The sequence below is a fragment of the Lathamus discolor genome, chromosome 5 (genome assembly GCF_037157495.1).
Source record: "Lathamus discolor isolate bLatDis1 chromosome 5, bLatDis1.hap1, whole genome shotgun sequence".
NCBI classification, from domain to species: Eukaryota; Metazoa; Chordata; class Aves; order Psittaciformes; family Psittacidae; genus Lathamus; species Lathamus discolor.
The window spans coordinates 6,580,870-6,600,886 of record NC_088888.1 but is presented as its reverse complement, the minus strand read 5'-3'; the positions used below and the strand labels follow the sequence as shown (position 1 = coordinate 6,600,886).

General features: G+C 47.0%; 1 protein-coding gene across 1 annotated transcript; it reads left to right on the top strand.

Moving 5' to 3' along the window:
• Window positions 1-5,485: 5,485 nt before the first annotated feature.
• ENTPD6 (ectonucleoside triphosphate diphosphohydrolase 6) lies at window positions 5,486-19,893 on the top strand. The gene is made up of 14 exons (XM_065679556.1): window positions 5,486-5,572; window positions 7,467-7,807; window positions 8,641-8,717; window positions 9,040-9,183; window positions 10,223-10,298; window positions 11,794-11,829; window positions 13,002-13,090; window positions 14,428-14,507; window positions 15,421-15,485; window positions 15,844-15,945; window positions 16,413-16,553; window positions 17,298-17,354; window positions 18,202-18,314; window positions 18,583-19,893. Exons 2-14 carry the CDS (start codon window positions 7,549-7,551, stop codon window positions 18,670-18,672), a joined length of 1,329 nt encoding a protein of 442 aa, XP_065535628.1. The 5' UTR covers window positions 5,486-5,572; window positions 7,467-7,548; the 3' UTR covers window positions 18,673-19,893.
• Window positions 19,894-20,017: the final 124 nt, after the last annotated feature.

The window sequence follows — 20,017 nt, the reverse complement described above, 5'->3', positions numbered from 1 at the left end:
TCTACATTTACCAAGAGCAAACAGATCTCCTGCTCGTGAGCTCGCTTTCCTACAGTATGCTGCTTGTTGAGCTGCCATTCATGGCTCAGAACAATCTCCTTTTAGTCAATAAACTCTTCCAGTTTTAAACAAGGAAAGAAGCAGTGGTCACATCTTTTGGTGACAGCAGCGGGAAACTACCAGCTCCCTCACTTTCCACCAGGAAATTCTCTACCGCTGACAGATGACTTAATTTGTGAAGGATTTGGGAGAGCTGACATAGCAGCAGGGAAGGTCTGCTTTTTTGTGGTTTCAGAAAAGAAACGTGATCCTTTTCCATCAGATTAGAAGCTCAAAGAACGTAAGCATGTTGATAAAATAATACTATGGCTTCTCAAAAGAACTCGATTTCATTCTGGTTCAAAATGAGTGTTATACAATATTGGCTGTGCCCATATTGACCAGTTTTCAACCTATTTTACGGCTAAATCCTCAGATCAACACCAGCCTTTCCCAGCACAGAGGAGTTTGGTCAACTACCACGCTGCAAAGGAACATTGAGGTTTGAGCAAAAACCTCTGCGCAATGCATATCACCATTACACCAGCATCAGCACAGAGGTTTAGAAACACCCACAAGCAACATCCCCACTTGGGAACCACTCTTCCCCTCCTAGGGATCCCAGCCATTGCCATCCTTTCCAAGGAAGAGCCTGCATGTGGGGATAAAGGCTCTTGTCCAGGTCACCTTATTTATTCATGGGCCTTCCTTTGACAGCAAAGAGCACTCAGTCCTGTGGGAGCAATGTAACTGATTCACGCGCGGATGTCCAAATGGGCAATTTGCAAACTAATTGCCCGCACACAAGGCGCTGCGCAGACAGGTTGTCCCAACACCGCCTCTGCCTGCGTTTTGTGTGCCTGGCAAGAGGCGGTTGAAATGCTTTCTGGGCAGACAATGGGCTTGCTCAAGTGTGCGACTATTTCGGAGGGAAGCTCCCCGCCCACCCCGGGTGGTGAAGGTTTGTTCTGCCCGCGTCCAGCTGCCGTGTCCTGCCAGGAAAACACTGGGGCCATGTGCGGGACAAAACAGTTCTTTTGCCTTATTGCCTCTGCCGCCGGCTCAGAAGGACGCAGAGAATATCAGCAGCATATGGGCCTCGGGGGACTTCCAGCCATTTAACCAACATTATATGCTCCATAACAAAACAACAATATTTGGGTACTTAGATCCACCAGATAGCTAAATTAAATTCCCTAGGCGGTGAGGCTGCTATGCTAATTGCCTTGCCTTGTGGATTTGCCATGCGGCTCCCCAAGAAACAGATTGGCCCATTTTTCAGACAACTGACTGTTAATTGGAGTAATGAATAGCAGGCTGGAGGGGCCACTCATTTAGCTTGGTAAATTCAAACCCCCCTTATTCATGAGGACAAGCTAGAGGTGAAGTGGTTTCCATGGGAGGTGGGCAGACGGGCTGGTGCCAGGTCAACCCAATGTGGGTTTCTTTACATTGGGAACACAAGGGAAGGCTCAGCACCTGATTTCCCCATCCCTCTGGGATGCTGTGGTCTTCAGACAGCTGAATCACCTGTAAGAAGGGCTTCCCCCATTGACTGCAGGATCAGCTGGTCCCTTTAGCGAGCAGGTCTCTTGTTGTGTGCTCCTGAACACAAGCAACTTCTACTGCACCTGGGAAAGCCCTTGGTTTTCCTGAGCTTTGCTTCCCAGGTAGCTCTGATGGGCTGGACAGAAAGGCAGGAGCAGGACGAGCATCCTCATCCTCAGCTGGCTCGCTCCTGCATCCTCAGCTGGCCACACAGCCACTGCTCCTTCCCCTTCCCACAGTACAAAAAGGCTCTAAGACCAAGCTCTAAAATGCTCTACGAAAGAAGCTGTGATCAGTTTTCTGCAGAGGAAGCAGAACTACACGGTGAGAAAGGACCTTCTCCTCCCCCAGAATATTCACAATTGACTCCAAGATGATGACAAGATCATAAAAATCTCTATTAACAAGGCACAGGCTGTCTATTCAGCTGAACAAATCCATGCCATTTGACAACCAGCTTAGCTAGTGAATAATATACATATTTGAACACTTTGTCCACACACCCACTGGTAGAACGTCCATATCTGACTGCCTGGAAACCCAGCCCTAGTATGAGATATGGGAAACAATTCCTGACACTGTGAACAGTTAGAAATGGCAGAAGTCTGTTTGCACTTTGCCCATCCTCCCCACCCCTTTTTTCTGTCAAAATAAGCTTCTTGAAGGAATTATGGATAACATTCAGTGTGGGGCTATGTGACAGCCCACAGATGGATGTGTTTCCAGTGAATCTGGAGAAGTTAAAAACACGCTGATAGCAGACATGAAGAAAATCTGGGGACTTCTTCTTAATTACATTCCACTCTGCACACCCTGTCTGTATGAATGAGGACACAAGGGTGGAAACTGCCTGGCAGTGTTTTTAATACAACTGCTGGGGTTTGGAGTAGCAGACACCTCTTATCAAGCTGGGGTCCAAATCTGCCCATAGAGAGCCATCACCCAGGCTTCAGACCTTGGTCTAAACCACTAAAAGCAGAACACACACTTACTGGGAGCAGGTGCCATGCCATTCAAGTTGTCACGTTTCAATGTCACCCTTGATTTCAAACAGCTCCTACAGACTGCAAGCGAGGCACGAGGGCAGGGAGGAATAAACCCATTCATTGTAAAAGGTTCCAATAGAAGCAGGGTGTAGTAATGCTGCTTCCCAGCCTAGAAATGTGCGTCGCAACAGAGCGACTGAGCGCACCCAGTCCCTACTCGCAGCCCTACAAATCAAGGGCTTGAAAGTTTTGATGCCTTTTCTCCCTCGTACTCAATTCTCCTGCATACAGACACGACCAAGGATATATCCCCTTGCCTAGAAGAGCAACAAACCCAATTTCACTCTTTTTTCTTCTGCAAGCAGAATCGATTCACGTTTCCTTGCAATAACCCAAGGCACAGGTCAAATATGGAGGGAGCAGAGGGGGAAAATCTGGCAGTGATCCTCACGTACGTCACTGCAGACAAGAGGCGCACACCTCAGTACAAACACATGAGCGCTAAGCCATCTCCATTCATGTTTCTCATTAGTGCAACCCATTTAACAAACAGACACATAATATAGGTCAATTATGTAGGTCATGATAAAATTTGCACACAACTTCAGCCTGTAGGGCACCAAAAAGACCACTTCGAGGCAGCATTTGCAAAGCTACAGCTCGGCTCTGCACATGGCTTGCCAAGAGCAGCGAGGAAAGCAGAGACCTGCTGGGGTTGTCTGGTTTGTGGTACTACAGCCACCAACTGCAATGAAACCCTCAGCGGCATCCCCAGGGAGACAGCCACTGCGATGCAATCACTGAACATGGTGGAGCCCATCCAGCATTTATACTAGACAAATCCAATGCAAAGCCGCTAAGACTGTCTATCGCACCCTACTAAATTGCAGAGAAGGCGCAAAATATACTTCCTAGGCCAATTCTAGAGTGCTTCTGATTTGGAACTTATTGTCACACAATACCTTTAGCTCAAAACCAACAAACAAATCCTGGAAGGCAAAAAGTTCAGACCACAGAAATTGTTGGAGCATGATTAGAAAAGCCAAGACAGAGCTGGAAAAGCAAAGCAGTCAGTGGAGTGCCTATATGTGAACATGGCAAAGGCATGTTTTGATCCCAATTTCCTCAGAATAGGAGGCTTACAGGACTGGTTTGCCCACCTGCCTCTTCAAACCTATTGAACCAGTTAGTTACTAGTTTCAGCCACAGCTGCCAGAAACATAAATGTCTCCAAGATCCCAGACTGGTTTGGGTTGGAAGGGACCTTAAAGCTCATCCAATTCCAACCCTTGCCACGGGCAGGGACACCTTCCACTAGACCAGGTTGCTCCAAGCCCCTGTGTCCAACCTGGCCTTGAACACTGCCAGGGATGGGGCAGCCACAGCTTCTCTGGGCAACCTCTGCCATGGCCTTATCACCTTCCTGATGTCTAATCTAAAACCTCCCCTTTGCCAGGTTAAAGCCATTCCCCCTTGTCCTGCCATGACGAGCTTTAGATCAAGCTGCCACGTTTCTTTTTTATGAGCTTGTGAAAAGAACGGTAGGTATCCAGAGGAGACAGAAAACATTCATGCATTCCCCATAGGAAAGGAACTGCCAACTCAGCATTAGCAGGTTTACCCATGGCCCTCTGCCCAGGGACAGATGCAGCTCCACAGAAGCCACGGTATGTGCCAAGTCCTGCCTTGCTAGAACTTTTGGGGAGGAACGATGAGGCACCACAGTGGAGGCATCCAAAGAGCAGTAGGTGCCATGTGGGGTGTTAGGTACAGGATGGGACTGCAGAGCTCCCTGTTCTGCTCAGGGTGTGGGGAGGATGTGGGGACCAAGATCGCAGCAAATGCTGCAAGTGTGGGGTTTGCAGAGAGATAAAGGGGTTGTGGGACTCAGACCTGTAGGGAAACAAGCTTAATGTTCAACGATCGCCACACTTTCCGCTACAGGTCAGCACTAGTATAATTTGTTCTTTTGAGATGAAGGGAGAAAATGGATCTTGGATGGGAATTTGTGGCGCTTGTTTAGTTGCTGTCACCTTTCTTTTGTGTTTCCAAGCATATTTGAGTCCCGCATCCAGCTCTGGGGCCCCAACATGAGAGGGACATGACCGCGTGTGAGAAAGGAACAAACGTAAAACCTGTAGAACCATCCACACTCTGCCCCAGGGCCCCAGATGAGGCAAGGGGGTTTGAAGAACAGCCTGAAAACTGCTCCCCATGCACATAAATGGTGCTTTTCACAGGAGGAAAAAGAAACCGAAGAGCACCACACTCCTGTTCTCTGGAATGTCTCATCCACACGGCAGCACTGTTCAGGAACATACGTGCAAGGTATCGCACCTATGAGAAAGAAATACTTCACTGTTTTGCCTCCTCCCTGAGGAAACGATGTGCCTCATAAAATAACGCTCTCCAGGGGCCTGCCCTGCTTTTCCATGAGGGCCTCGCTTCCCACAGTCTTCAGGAGTGAAAAAGGAGAGGAGAAAGCCCCTCTTGTTTTGCTGGCCCTTCGATTGCATCTTTTAGCAACTGGTGACAGGAGCATCTTTCATTTAGGGCTGGAAAGCATTATATTCCCAGGGAAAGCAATATCGACCATAGTCACAGAACCACAGACTGGTTTGGGTTGGAAGGGACCTTAAAACTCAGCCAGTTCCAACCCCTGCCATCTTCCACTGGACCAGGCTGCTCCAAGCCCCGTTCAACCAGGCCTTGACCACTGCCAGGGATGGGGCAGCCACAGCTTCTCTGGGCACCCTGTGCCAGCGCCTCAGCACCCTCACAGGGAAGAACTCCTTCCTCATGTCCCATCTCAATCTCCCCTCTTGTCAGGTTAAAGCCGGCCCCGCGGACAGCCCCAGTCCCTCCTCACGACCTCCGGCAGCCGCTGAGCCCCGCGCCCCGCTCCAGTGCGGCACCGGCCGGCACCGCGCCTGCGCAGAAGGAGCGGCGGCCGCCGCGGGGCGGGGCAGCGGCGTCGCTATGGCGGGGCTGGCGGCGGCGTGAGTGCGGGTGGCGGGGCCGGGTGTGGTTATGGGAGGTGGTGGTGGTGGTGGTGGTGGTTGGGGGGGGGGGGGGAGCCGGTCCGTCCGCGTTGCGGGGCCGCTCCGGCCACCTGCCCTGTGGCAGTCCCCGCGGGTGCCCGCCCTCGCCGGGAAGCTTCTCCCTTGGTGGCGCCCGCGGGCAGAGGCAGCGGAGAGTTAGCCCCGGTTCTCTTCAGCGAGACGGGGTTTGTGCTGGCGGGGTGCTGCTCCCCCGTGCCCACCGCGCTGCCGGCCTCCCCTTTCCCTCGCTGGAGGCTTCTGTCTCCTCAAAAGGTCATCCGGATCCTGGTGCTCTCCTCCCGTGGCACTGAGCCGCAGTTGAGGCCTTCGGCGCAGTCACCCCATAGATGTGCAGGGATTGCCGCCCATTTCCTTGCCATGCCACCCCCCCCCCGCCCCTGTTCCTGCGCCCCTGCAGAGCCCTGTTTTCCATGTGTGTTTGTGCCTCTCGTTTGCTTTCCTCCATTTTAATCACATTTTGTCTTGCCCCTTGTTGGCACTACACTGAAATCACCTTGAATTTAAATTCTTTCTCTCACGCCTTCTGCATCTCCTGCATTCATGCCACGAACAGGTTTACATATGCACCAAAACCTCAAATTAACCTCATCACTTGGTTTGCTTTCTCTTCTTCATCACACTGTCAAAGAAGGAAAGGTATAATGTGATTTGCACCCCATAAATCACCACTGACTCTCATTTAATTATGTGAATGCTGTTCGATGGACAGAGCCTTGGGCAACCTGCTCTAGTGGAAGGTGTCCCTGCCCATGGCTGGGGATTGGAACTGGATGAGCTTTAACATCCCTTCCAACCCAAACCAGCCTGGGATTCTGCGGTTCTGTGTAGTGTGAGGGCTTGTTCTTGCCTTGTGCTTTGCTGTGGTTTCTTTCCAGGTATAGGATTTGGGGTATGTGTACTGTAATTCCCTGGCTCTTCCATCTTTTCTTTTCAACTCTGTTCTTAAATTGTACTTGTCCAGCCTCCTGGGACCATCTTCACTGTCTTCACTGTCCCGGAAGTAACAAAGAAAGATAACTGCAAGTGATTCTGCTAAATGCAGAGAGGTTGTGGGATCTCCATGCTTGAAGGTTTTCAGGATACAGCTGGATACAGTCCTGAGTCCGTTCTTTGACTGGTTGGATGAGGGACCTCTTGAAGTCCCTTTCCATCTCTGTCACTGTATTTAGCTTCTCTGAATTCTCCTTACTCTCTTCTGTCTTAGGCCTCAGTAGCAATGGGGAAAGAAAAGATTTATGTAGCTTCATGTCTTAAAATTAGCTGTACATCTCAACGACATGCTGAAGGAGGATGGATATTTTTCTTCTGAACCATTGGGAAAGCAGTGAGCAGTGTTGTAGCTATCCAGCAGCCATGGGTGCATGTGATGGTTAGGACAGGCAACGTGGGAGAGGGGGTTTGCTGCTAGGTCCAGTTTTACAAGTGACTCACAGATTCTCCATTGTCCTACTGGAATAAATGTGGGCATTTCAACTTCAACTGCAGGTTCCACTGGATGAGCTGAGACAGATTTGAGCACTGAAGACGGTAGCTGGTATCTCGATTTTACTCCAGCTGCTGAAGGAGCTGCAGGCATAAAGTCTTCTCTTTGCCAGCAGTGGTCTGGCACACCCTGTGAGGTTTTTGTTACCAGGCTGTTTGTTGCAGTCATTTCCTACTTGCTTTGCCTGCCATACCCGTTTTCTTATCACTGATCTAAACCAGTAGTTACGTATTTCACTGGTGCACAAGTGACGTTTACTCCTGTAAATCCCTTATAATGTTCATACTCTTAGAGCCTTGTAGCAGGCTTAGAAAATAAAACACCTATTTTCTTCTCTACTGGATATAGGAGTGATGTGGGAAGCACCTGTTCTATGTGAAGGACAAGAAATGAAACATTTGATAAAGGGAAGAAACAAAGCATCCGATAAATGGAAGCCATGAAGATGTCAAAGCGGTTCTTTGCTTTTGGGATCTTGGCATGCATAGCTATTTATGTTGCATACATAAAATGGCACTTGGATTCCAAACAAGTTGTTGGAGCAACAGAAGGAGTTGCTGAGAGCAGGGGAGACAAACTGAACCATCAAGCACTGACCACAGAGCTCTCGGTCTTCTATGGGATTATGTTTGATGCGGGAAGCACAGGAACTCGCATCCATATATTTAAATTCACACAGCAGCCAAAAGGTACAGTCTGCTCCTTGCATGGTACATGAACTATAACCTGTGGGGCAGATTACTGATGATTCTTTTCTAGGGATTACCTGAACAAACAGTTCTGTCTAGAGAGCCGTCAGGAAGTATGCTGTTATTCAAGCATGTAGATTTGGATGAAGTTACGAAAACATTCAGCAAGGGGGAAATGCTGTAATGTCAGAATGTGATGAAATGGCAGCTCTACCTTCTACCTGAAAAGGAGCAGCTTTTAATCACACTGCATGGCAGAAGAAGGGGTTATAAATTCAAACTGCCTTACTCCTCCAAATTTTCACTATATGCTGCTTAGCTGTTTCCAGTTCCTGGCAGGGAGTTGCTTCTCTCTGCATTGGTAGGTTTTCTGCATCCTTGGGTTTAGTGTTGGATGTAAAACTTCAGTGTTTGATTCAAATTGCCATGCATTGCATTTGAGCTGAAGGTATTGCTGAGAAGTGGGGCGGTAGGGAAGGGACAAAAAAGCTCCAGTTTTCCTCTGGAGTCACAAGCTTCATTTGTTGAGGTGTTGTCCACTCCTCTGTGAAACTTCAAGATGAGAGAACCTGTGTGGATGCTGTTAGTAGGTGATCTGAGGATGCTTTTAAGGATGAGCAGTGTGGTGTGTGGTGTGATTGGCCCATGGGGAGCACCTTAGGTTTGCGGAATGGGTTAGTGTAAAGCGTTTAAAGGTTGGGTGGCTGTGGGTAGCTCATTAGACAGAGGATTTAGTCGACTTCCATCATGATGTAACATGTAAGATGGTTTTCCTTTTGTGTCTGCAAAATTCTTTGTGCCATTACTTATTTTGGAATGCTGGTTTTGAACAGAGACTCCCAAATTGACCCATGAGACGTTTAAAGCACTGAAGCCAGGTCTGTCTGCCTATGCTGACGATGTTGAAAAGGTAATCTTGTTTCTGTTACTGTAAAAGCATGTGCCCCCAAATCTCCTGAGTTCTATGTGCCCTGCCAAACATGAAATGGCAGAGAGTTCTCTGTCACTCTGGGAAAGCTTTTGGATGTGACCTGTTGCTAGATGATGCCCATTATATCCACCAGGTGTCATGCTGTAGGAAATGCTGAGTTCTCCACCTTCTCATGACACTCACTTGTTCTGTTCCACACTTAAAGTGAATGATACCTCTGATCACCCTTTTGCCCTTCCAAGAAAGGTAAAGTTAAAGAGTTTCTAAGATGCCTTTTGTTTTGTTCTTTCTCTGCTCACAGAGTGGCCAGGGAATAAAAGAGCTCCTGGAGGTGGCAAAGGAAGAAGTTCCAATGGAGCTGTGGAAGTTTACTCCTCTGGTCCTGAAAGCCACAGCTGGCCTACGGTTGCTGCCAGGAGAGAAAGCTCAGAAGTTGCTGGATAAGGTACTGCTTTCCACAAATTCTGTAGCAAACTTTGTTCCTTTCTGTATAAGGTGCATACTCCTTTATCTTCATGTACACGAGCCATTTCTGTCATTTAACCCTGAGTGCAAGTGGGGTTGGGGGGAGAAATTGTGTGAGTACAAGCACAGAGGAATGATGACAGCTTTTAAAAAAGCCTGGAGATGCCATATAACAAGTGTAATGAGATACTCCTAACAGTCACCACAGGCTTGTTCTTACTGGATGTATTTGTTGGTGGTTTTGACCAGGAAGCTGCTATTTTGAGAAGAACTCTATTTGGTTGTGTTATCAGCCTGCTGCTGCAAGGCTGCTCCTCTATATTGATTGGATATAATGTAAATTGTATTTATAGGCCTGTAAAATACGTTTAATATTTTAAAATGTTATAAAATGTTACATTGTAGTCTTTATGGCTGCAGGAAAAGTTTAAAAGTACGCACTAAATGTATTCTTTTTCTAAGCAATAATTGGAAGGAAGAAGTATGGTGTGGTGGAAACCAGTGTTTGTATTGTTCTCTGCTGCCTGCAAACTGGCTTGTTCTTTCCACGCTGGATGTCAGCTGGAACTGCTGTGGTTGTTACTTTAGAGGACTCTGGAACCCTGGGGCTTTGCTACTTCGTGTAGGATGTAGTGTGAACAACCTCTTAACAGTCAACATGCTCCTGTTAAAAATGGCATTTCCTGGAGCATTTCTGAAAACCAGAGTGTCCATCTCCTGTGGCTCCCATGCATATATAATACCTCGTGGGTAGCCAGTTGCAGGAAAGTCAGCTGGGTTCCCTTCCCTGCCCATCTTCATCCCTTGTTAATGGCATTTCTGAGCAGTCTTCATGGCTGGCTCTGGCAAATAGCAGACCGTGGGCTGATGTTTGTTGGGCTCTTGAACTCCAAAGTGGTGAGCAGCAGTTAGGGTCTAACCCAAGAAGAGGAGCAGCTGTGTATAACTGTAGTTTCATAGAACACTTGCTTTCCAGTTGAAAAAGGGTTTCGCTGAGTTAGCTTCTGCTTGAACTGCAGGTGAAGGAGATCTTTCAGGCTTCCCCTTTCTTCGTGAGGGACAACTGTGTGTCGATAATGAATGGAACCGATGAAGGTAGGATAACCCCTTCTGCAACCATGGGGATTCCAGCCTCACTGTGACCATTCCCAGCTCACTGTGCTGGGAGCCCACAAGCAGCAGATTTGACACAGTTTTGATGCTGCTATGTTTTTCAATTCGAAGTCCTGAACTCTGTCCTGATTTTCAAAGCTCTTGAGTGCCGAGCAGTTCCTGTGGGATCACCAGGAAGCCACTGTGCAGTCAGCACTTCTGGAAAGGTTTCTGAATATCTGCTTGTTGAGACAGCAACTGGTTTTGCACACCCTGCTCTTGACAGTGCTTATCAGATATTTCTGGAAATATTTGGAATGCTTTCTGGAAGTATTATTTAGTGATAACTAACTAATGAGTGTGCTTGTGAATTCAATATGAAGAAAAGTTCTATAGAAGAAAATACGTGAAGTAACTTGATGCTCATCAAAGAATGATGAGGACAGAACCCTGAATCAGCCTTGATTTCTAATAATTTGAAGAAACACTTCTAAATTCTAAGTAACTAAGTGTTGAAGTGCATTTTAAATCTGGTTAGAAAACAGACTTTATATAGCTGGAGCTGTTTGGAGCTCTTTATGAGTTTCTTTTTTACTGCTTGATGGAAAAAGGCCATTGTAATTCTTCTTGTTTTGTTTTAAAATCATTAACAGCAGTGACAGCCTTGGTTCAGCCAGGGGTTGAACTGGACCGTGTTCTCTAGCATGCCTCGAGTTTTAACCACATGGATAAATATTTAAATTGGTTAACATGAGGCCTACTAATTAATGTAATTTATAGAGAAAAGGTTTACAAGCCATGAAGAGGACAGAAACAGAGCAGGAAAACGCAAAACACTGAAAAGATGACAATTCTTAGTATTCAAAAAGAAAGCTGAGTGCCTGACATCGAACAGAGTCCTACCAGTGGATGTCTTCCTAGAAAAGGAACAACGTGTCAGTCATTTCCGTGTCTTTTAGCTAAGGACACTGAAGCCTTTGTGACTTCCTGTCTTAAGTTTTTGACCCGTGACATAGAGTTCTGCAGGTGTTTCATAAACGGGGCTTCTCTTCCAAACATCACATAAGCTCTGGTATAGAAGGTCATTCTCTGTGTTCATGGCATCTAATCTTGTGTTTTGACAGGCGCTAGCAGTTGTGGAAGCACTGGCTTTGGGGCAGCTTGCGTCAGGGGAGCTCAGCACAGCCAGTCCTCTTCACCCTTGTTGCTTAGCTCTCAGCCAGACATCCTTTGGAGACTGTATTAGAAGTCCTCTCTTTGTGAAAGGGGGCAAGGGAGCTTGTGGCAGATGGTCTCTGGTGTCTCTCTCTGTTGTTGGACCACAAGCTCTTGTTTGATGATTATTTTATTTAGATGGTGCAGTTAAACTTAAAATCCATCTAGACAGATCCTAAACCAGAAAGCCCCTGTAATAGGGCTCACCACCTTTGGTACTGTCATTAGATAAAATGGAGTGCTATGATCTAACAGGGTGTCTTTTAAATCTTCTCTTTATTAGGTATTTCAGCCTGGATCACAATAAATTTTTTAACAGGTATGTGTACATGAGCACGTGCATAAAGATGTGACCGATGATGTGGAATTCATACTGGTTTCTGCCCCTGCATGGGATTTGCTCCTTTATTGGGGTGGAGTGGGAGAAAAAAGCATCTGGGAACAAGTCAGCAGTTGGCCTATGTAAGTCATTAGGATTTGTACCATTTACTTGACACAGTGAGGAGTTTAATCCCTTTCCCTAGGTGTTTAATGTTGCCTTTCTTTCAATTCCCTGTAGGGTACCAGAGCATTTTATTCCTTTTTAGAGCCTGCCACCAGCTTTGGCTAAATTTTTAATGTGGGTATTCTGGTTGTTCTTGGCAGCTGCACAGAGCGAAAGAAAGGGCTATGCTACATCTTTAGAGATTTATAACTTAGAGATACCACAAATACTTACACTGCTGAGTCAGAAAAGGGTAGCTAAAGGGGAAAAGAAAGAAGCTTAAGCTGAAGCCCTCTCCAGGAGGGCCCTCTCCAAGCAGTCTGACCCCCAAGCGCTCTGTTTAGCACACATGGTGTGTGGAGCAATGCAACAAGTGCTCTGAAGCTTTTTGTGCTCACAGGATGTATCAGACAGGTCAGAGATCTTCAGTCAGCAGCTGTCATGATGCATACCGAGGTACTTGGCACAAGCTAGTCCTGTCAGGAAAGGTGTATTTGAAGGATCTGAGAAGGATGGGATTGAAATGAGAAGAGAGGTCTGGGCTGGCAGCAGGAAGAATTCCAAGATTGCTGAGTCTCAGGCCACTTCTTTTCAATCTGTCATCCCCTTGGCTCTAGGAATCTGCAGAGTATCACTAAGGGATAAGGGAGAGGTGGCCAAGGAAACCACATTCCTCTGTGCTGTGAAGTGGTTGCCAGAGTGGAGTTTGCAAAAGGGTCCTTGCATCCACTGAAAGAATGTTTAGGAACCCAGTAACTAAAGCTGCTGTAATTAGAGCATGAACAGCCCCAGAGAAATGAGAGAAACTCTTGTCACTTGAAGATTCTCAGGACACTTGATAAAGCCAAAATAAGCACCCAGTCGATGATGGTATAATTTAGTCCTGGCTGGAAGCTGAGGGACAGAGTTGGTTGTCCTGTTTCTTTACCACTGTACTCCTGGGTTTGTTCCTAGCCAGTGTCTCACAGTGCCCCCCATGGCTTTCTTTGTTCTGTCACACGTTTCAGGTAGCCTAGATGATCCGCAGAAGAGAAGTGTAGGGATGTTGGATTTGGGTGGTGGATCAACACAGATCACCTTCCTTCCACGCACCGAGGTAATGTGAACATGCACATTGCTGGGGAATGCTGGTGCAGTAACTGCTCGGATTGGTTTCCCTTGGAAACAGACCAGGAGTTTGTCAGCGTGACATGAAGCCACACTTCTGACAGAAAAACCTGTGTCACCTGGCCACATCTGCCTTGTTACAGTCAGTCACAGAGGCATTCACAGCTCCCTGTCAGTCCTCTTACTCCAGCTCCGTGGGTTGGTGATGCATGTCATGAAGTTGCCAGGGCTGCTTTGTCTTGGGGGAAAACACAGTGTTCACCTGAGCACCTTCATCCTTGACTCTCAGTTTGTGCTGATAATGATGAAGAACTCAAATGCTGTTAGTGAATTCAGGTCCAAAATTTGGCCTGTATTGGGTTTTAAGAACACAGTAAGATGCCTTCTCAGTCCTTGTTTCTGATTTTCCTGAGTTCACTCAGTTGCAAATGATTGCTTTCTACGAACAACTGTTATTATGCATTAAAAAATACATGCTGATGGTTGTCATTTCCGTTTCCTGTTCTGGCATTTGTATAGGTGCTCTGTAAGTTGGAAGCCATGTGGATGTGACGTTGTAAGGCTCTGGCCTGAGCAGAGATAATGTTCATAGTAAAGCTGCACAAAAGCAGAGTGTTGGGTTGCTGTATCTAGTGTCCCACTCTGGGCTAATCAAGACACTGCTTTTATAGCAGGGGATGTGAAGAGTCCGGGATGTGGAAGTTCTGGACTTAGAGATGGTGTTAAGATCTGAGCAGCATGAATAGCATCGTAGCCTGAGGTTTGCTCCCCACAAATATGCCAGTGTGCTGGTGCGCCTGGGGAAGGGGCTGCAAAGCGCTTTACATAATTACCCTTTCATTTCTCCAGGCCACAGGCTGGTCCTCACTCTTGTTCCTTGGCAAGCACAGTGATGTGCTTTTCCTCTGGCTCGTGGAAGTTCACAGCTGAATTCACTTGAGTAGGAAGTTAATGCGTGCCTGGCTTTCATATTAGTTTGCACACTTTGCCCTAGCAGGGATCATGCAAAGAGGCAGTTGCTGTAGCCTCTTGATAAAAGTAGTTAAGAACTGGAATAAGGATTCTGTTTTAATTAAAGTAATTCTTTTATACACCAGTTTGGTGTGGATGCAGCTAGAAGTGTAACCACTGTAGACTCTGTCATGTGAAGACTGTTCTAGCTCCAGGTTTTGCGGTTGTCTTGTGTATCAGTGGTCAAATCGAAATACTTGCCGGTTCACCATTTCTTTCTGAATTGGGTTGTTTCATGTTGGTTTGGGAGATTTTGTTGTTGGTTGCTGCTGCTGCTGGCAGAAACCTTGCAGTGACATCTTTCTCTGCCTCCAGGCAACTCTCCAGACATCACCAGCTGGCCATACAACTTCATTTCAGATGTTTAACAACACCTACAAGCTGTATTCATACAGGTTAGTTGTGGGAAAGAGCACACTGTACACACAGAGGCTTTCTATGAAGCCAGTGAGATGTAGGTGTTTTGCTGTAAGAGGTCCTTACAAATGACTATTTGGAAGAAGTGCAGAAACCTGAGCCACCATGTTATTACTGTGGTAATGAACCTTGGCTGCCCACCAGGTGCCCCCAAGCTACTCTGTCACTGTCCTTCCATCAACAGGACAGGGGGAAGAAAATACATCAAAAAGCTCATGGGAGGTCACCTACCAGTTGCCATCACGGGCAAAACAAGACTTTCCTTAGAGAAGTTAATTAATTTATTGCCAACTAAACAGTAGGATAATGAGAAATAAGAACAAAATCAAAACCACCTTCCCCTCGCCTCTTCCTCCTTCCCAGGCTCAGCTTCACTCCCTACTCTTCTACCTCCTCACTGCCAAGTGGCGCAGGAGGATGGTCAATGGACTTTGCAGTCAGTTCGTAGTGCTTTGTCTCTGTCATTCCTTCCTCTTCACTGCCTTCCCCTGCTCCCAGTGTTCTGGGCAGAAGGAAGCAGCTTCTTCCCACCCATATTTGCTATGGGGTGTGTTTGGGCTCAAAAAGAGTCAATTCTGTACGCTAGAGGCTGTGTAGCCTTTGAGGAGGGTAGGAGGAACGTGAGGGGAATGCTTTCATCATTCCCAGGTTCTTAAGAGCCAGATTACCATTGACAGCTATTGTCTGTGCTTTTTCAAAGACAGATTATCCTTCTGGGGGAGGGCAGTACGAGGGTGGGTTGTCACACTGTTCCCCTTGCGTGCATCAGCTGCTGAATTGAGCCATTTTGCTGGGACTATGTAGAGGAGACTGGCATGTCCCGGCCAGGTTGGCAGTGGAGTGTCAGAGGAAGGATGTTTGTTGTTCACAGAGGCTTTTATTCCTTTGCAGTTACCTGGGACTCGGGCTGATGTCAGCAAGGCTCGCCATTTTAGGAGGAGTTGAGGGAAAACCCTGTAAGTTACGGGCACTGCTCAAGTATTGGCTCTGAGCATAGGGTACATAGTCCTGTTGTGAGGGGAGGAGTTGTCTCTCCCCTTCCCACTGGGCTGAAGGCTCCTGAGTGGAATGTGGACTGCTGTCACCATGGCTGGGTGCATTTGAGACAAGTGCAGGAGGTGACACTGCTAGATCCCAGGAGACCTGGGTTCTTGCCAGCCCCAGGGGAGCCGGGCATGGGACATCTGAACCGTGACTGGGGCTTAGAGGTGCCTTGCTGAGGCTGTGGGACAGAATGGAGCAGGGCTGGGGCTGAGGGGTCTGAAATTAACTCCTTATGGTTTTCCCTAACATGGCTTTGTTTTACTTCTGCAGTAGGAGAAGGGGAGGAACTGATCAGCCCCTGTTTACCTCCTGGCTTCAAATCTGAGTGGCAGCATGGTGAGATAGTATACAAAATTAAAGGACAGAAGGCAGGTATAGTGATTTATCACTCTTCCTATCTAGGCCAGCATGCTATTAGCAGTGTAAATGATACACCCAGCTTCTTGCAAAGACAGTACACTCTCTGTTTACTGTTCAGTCTGGCTCCTCTTGATCTGCTGCTAAAGAGATTCTGCAGCTTTTCCCTCGTGTGCCATGGTGTCTGTCTGGTCAGTAAAGCTGCTGGTAGTAGCACAGGTGGAGTTGAGCAATCCCTGAACAGGTCTGTCAGAATCCTTCCACCTCAGATGGTGTTGTCCATCTCTGATCTATCACATACTCAGTCCCAACCTGAGGATGGTAAGTGTTCCCACTGGAAGATGCAGATTTCAGTTCTCTGTAAAGAGCTAATGACGTGCTATTGTGCAAAAGGGAGCCTGTTTCCTGGCAGATCCTAAGCAAATTGCATGCATATTTAACTCTCTGCCCATAATGTGCTGGGTTTCTTTGCCTTCTTTTAGGTGAGCCTCTGTATGAGGCTTGTTCTAACAAAGTGGCAAAGATGCTCTACAAAAAAGTGCATAAAGCTGAGGAAGTGAAGGACTTGGATTTTTACACGTTCTCCTACTACTATGACCGTGCAGCAGAGGTTGGTCTCATAGGTAGGTTTGCTCCTGGTTTAGTTTCACTTAAATGACAAGCTGCGGAAGAAATAACTCACATCAGGATGCTTTGCTAAGCTGTCGTGGAACTTAGCTTTTTGTTACGCTGCTGCGCAGCATTGGTCTTGACTGGATATTGGATGCTATTTAATTTCTATAGAGAGAGGACTGGGGCTGTGAAGTATGACCTGCAACTTCTGGTAATGGCTTTTAAACAAACTGTCTGCATTTCAGAAATCGTTGTGTGATTCACTCCCCAATCCAAAATAGAAACAGGAGCTCATAATGATAAACAAGTTTCTTGGACAGGACAGCAGTGAAGTGATCTTGGGCTGTGTGTTTGGCTTTGCAGACCTCTTTGGATGGAATGAGGATTTTTAGATAACTCCACATGTATTCAAAATGTATCCCATCTCTTTCCCAGTGGTATGCTGGTGTGTCGAAGGCTATTCAGTGGTAGAAAGCAGGTGATGAGATCTCAGGCTGGTTTGGACAGGTTGACAGTCTGTAAACTGTGTTTCTGTAGGAAAGGAGGCTAAAAGTTCTTCATAAAATGAGGCTTTACAATCTGTATTAAAACTCTTTTAAAGGTTCTTTTAAAGCAAGTGTGAGTTTTGTCAGTGATTTCAGCAGCTCAGTGGAAATGAACCTTCAAGGTTTCCTTTCCAAACTTTTATGGCTTGAATCCACAATTGCCTTTATACAGACACCTTAAAAGACCACCTTTTTTGTTTGTTCGTTTAGATAAAGAAAAAGGAGGAAGCTTAACTGTTGGTGACTTTGAAATTGCAGCTAAATACGGTGAGTGAGACGCAATCCAACACAGAGCAGTCATTGTGTGTAAATTCATAGCCAGGTGGCAAACGGGTGACATGATAAAGATGTCAAAACTCTCTCAAGAATTACTACTAAACTTGCCAGTTAACAGCTCACCTGACATGCTTTCGGAATGGGTGTGGGGGTTCTCATCCTGTTAGTGTAACCTGTTCTTACCTGGTTTCATTTTACTTCTTGTCTCAAGATGTGTTCCTCAGCTTGATTGTTAATCAGAAAAGGGGTAAAGCCAGCTCATAGCTTTTGGCTTCATCAGCTGCTGAGAGAACTGCCTATGCAGGCTTACAAATGGAAACATCCGTTTCAGACTCAGGCTTTGATCAAACCGACATGGGGCTTTTGGGGAAACTTTATGATTGACTGAACAATTGTTGCAGTTTTTTCTGTAATTCATCCTGAGAAAGGAAGTGGGGGTTATTTTGCTTTTGTCTTGGTTTTTTCTTTTGTCTTTTTTCCCTTTGGTTTTGTCAACATCTATGGAGGGCTTATGCACAGGAAACATAACATACCTGTCGTTGCTCGGCTATTTAAAGGCTTAAAGTAGGTAGAAGAAAAGTTGGAGGCCCTTTTCACCCTTTCCCAGAGAGACAGAAGCAACTCACCTGTCTTAGGGGAGAGACAGAATGCCTTGAGCTTCCTTCCAGTGTGCCACAGCTTTTGTGCGTGTCATTTCAATCCTATAATGACAGGTTCCATCACTCTGCAGCTCAACTGACGAGGTGTTCTATGGTTTCACTTGAGGTTTTTCAAAGCTGGGTTGATGCTAGGCCTGAGCCCACAGTGTGCATTCAGACACCCTTTTCTTTCTCCTCAGTATGTAAGACCATGGAAATCAGTCCTGGAAGCAGCCCTTTTCTATGCATGGACCTCACGTACATCACCTTCCTCCTGCAAGAGCTGGGCTTCCCAAAGAGCCAAGTCTTCAAGGTGATGCACAGGATGGAGGTGATGCTGGGGAGAGTGGGCAGCAGGGTGCTGAGGCAGTAGTCATCACGCCAATAGTTTGTTCCTTGAATTCCTTTCTTAATACAACACATTCTCTGTGATTGGGGGTGGAGGGGCACTGGCCTCACAATGGTGATAACCAGTTGTGATAACCTTCAGCACTGTATTCCCCTTGCATGCTTCTCCTTCCTCCCAAAGAACTGTGGTTTAACTTCCTTGCTTTGGTGGTGGTGTTCTGTGTTTTTTTCAGCTTGCCCGGAAAATTGACAATGTTGAAACGAGCTGGGCATTGGGAGCCACTTTTCATTACATTGACTCACTCAATAGACTGCAGTACTAAAGCTCCTTGAAGAAAATCAGTTTTTGGAAGCCCAACACGATGGGAAGTCAAGTCTCCTCCATCACTAGCTCTTTTTTTTTACAGTGTAGAGTGCACAATCTAAAGAATAAGCCTTGATTTGACACCATCTGCAGTCAACTTGCTGTAAAACTTGATCACTGTTGAAGCAAAACCAGGACTCTGCAGGACATCTATGATCTCTATGAGAAAAACACCTTTTTGGAATGTGCCTGTACTATGTGCTTGTACTGTGCTGAAGTCACTGTAGGAAATGGTCACTCCAGAGGGAACTCTTTACCGTCCTGATTACAGGGTGGTTTTTTCCTGTTCGTCAGCAGTTTTCAGTGATGATTTTTATTTCACTACTTCCATGTTCAAAGGTGAACTCTTGTGTGTGTGTGCAAAGACAGTGCAGTTACACAGCTGTGCTGCTGGCAGGCTTTGGAATACGCTGTGGAACTCTCAGCTCTGCTTTCTATTTGCTGAATTAGAAAAGCTCGAGAGCACTCTAGAAACGATAGGGACTTGGAGGCATGAATCGGGGCCTGCATGCCCTGTAGTGCTAAAGCATCCAGCCTAACGTTGGTTCCTTGGCTGCTGGAAGATGGATGGTGGAAGAGAGTATCTTCTGTATTTGCTGGATCTAGAGGAGCAAGGTGTGGGTACAGGGCTCAGATGCCTTTGACAGCTTGGAAGTCGATCAGGGTAAGAGGGATGAACAAGATGCAACCATAAATGTAAACCCTGAGCATGGCTTATTGGATCTCACAGACATTTGTGCCTTGGCCAGGTTGATGCAGGGCCTGGGCTGAATGCATTTACTTGGGCTCTGCTTCCTGCAGACACATCTCCCTTGGATAAATGAATGTATCGTGGTCGCACTGAGCCGTGGCAGGGTAGCTGCAGTGCCCCACTCCAGCAGCGCGCTGTACGCAGGCTGAAGTCACCTCGGAGGGCGCAGGAGCTGGAGGAGGGAACGTGCTGTGCTCTATGTAACCTGCCTGTGGAATTGTGTTCTGTTTGTAGTGGGTGTTTAGAGCAGACCCCAGAGGTCCTTTGGGGCGCAGAAGAGCCCAGCAGTGCGTGCCCCGACTCCAGGGCTCACGGCCACAGCCTCGTCCTTACGCCAGGGCAGCGGGATGTGGCACGGTGGTGTGCGGTGCTGCACGGGGACACTTGAACCCCACTGTATGACAATAAAACCCCAGTTTAAAACGAAAACCTGGTGGTGGTGGTGGTGGGTTGAGAAATGAGTGCCCTGGCGCCATTGCTGTCCCCTCGTGCCATCACAGCACCCATGGGCCATCCCTGTCATAGAATCCCAGACTGGTTTGTGTTGGGACCT

Coding starts and splice junctions, on each gene's coding strand:
- ENTPD6 (XM_065679556.1), top strand. CDS start 7,549: ATGGAAGCCATGAAGATGTCAAAGCGGTTCTTTGCTTTTGGGATCTTG. Junction 15,946..16,412: donor AATTAAAGGACAGAAGGCAG/GTATAGTGATTT, acceptor GCCTTCTTTTAG/GTGAGCCTCTGTATGAGGCT. Junction 16,554..17,297: donor AGCAGAGGTTGGTCTCATAG/GTAGGTTTGCTC, acceptor TTGTTCGTTTAG/ATAAAGAAAAAGGAGGAAGC.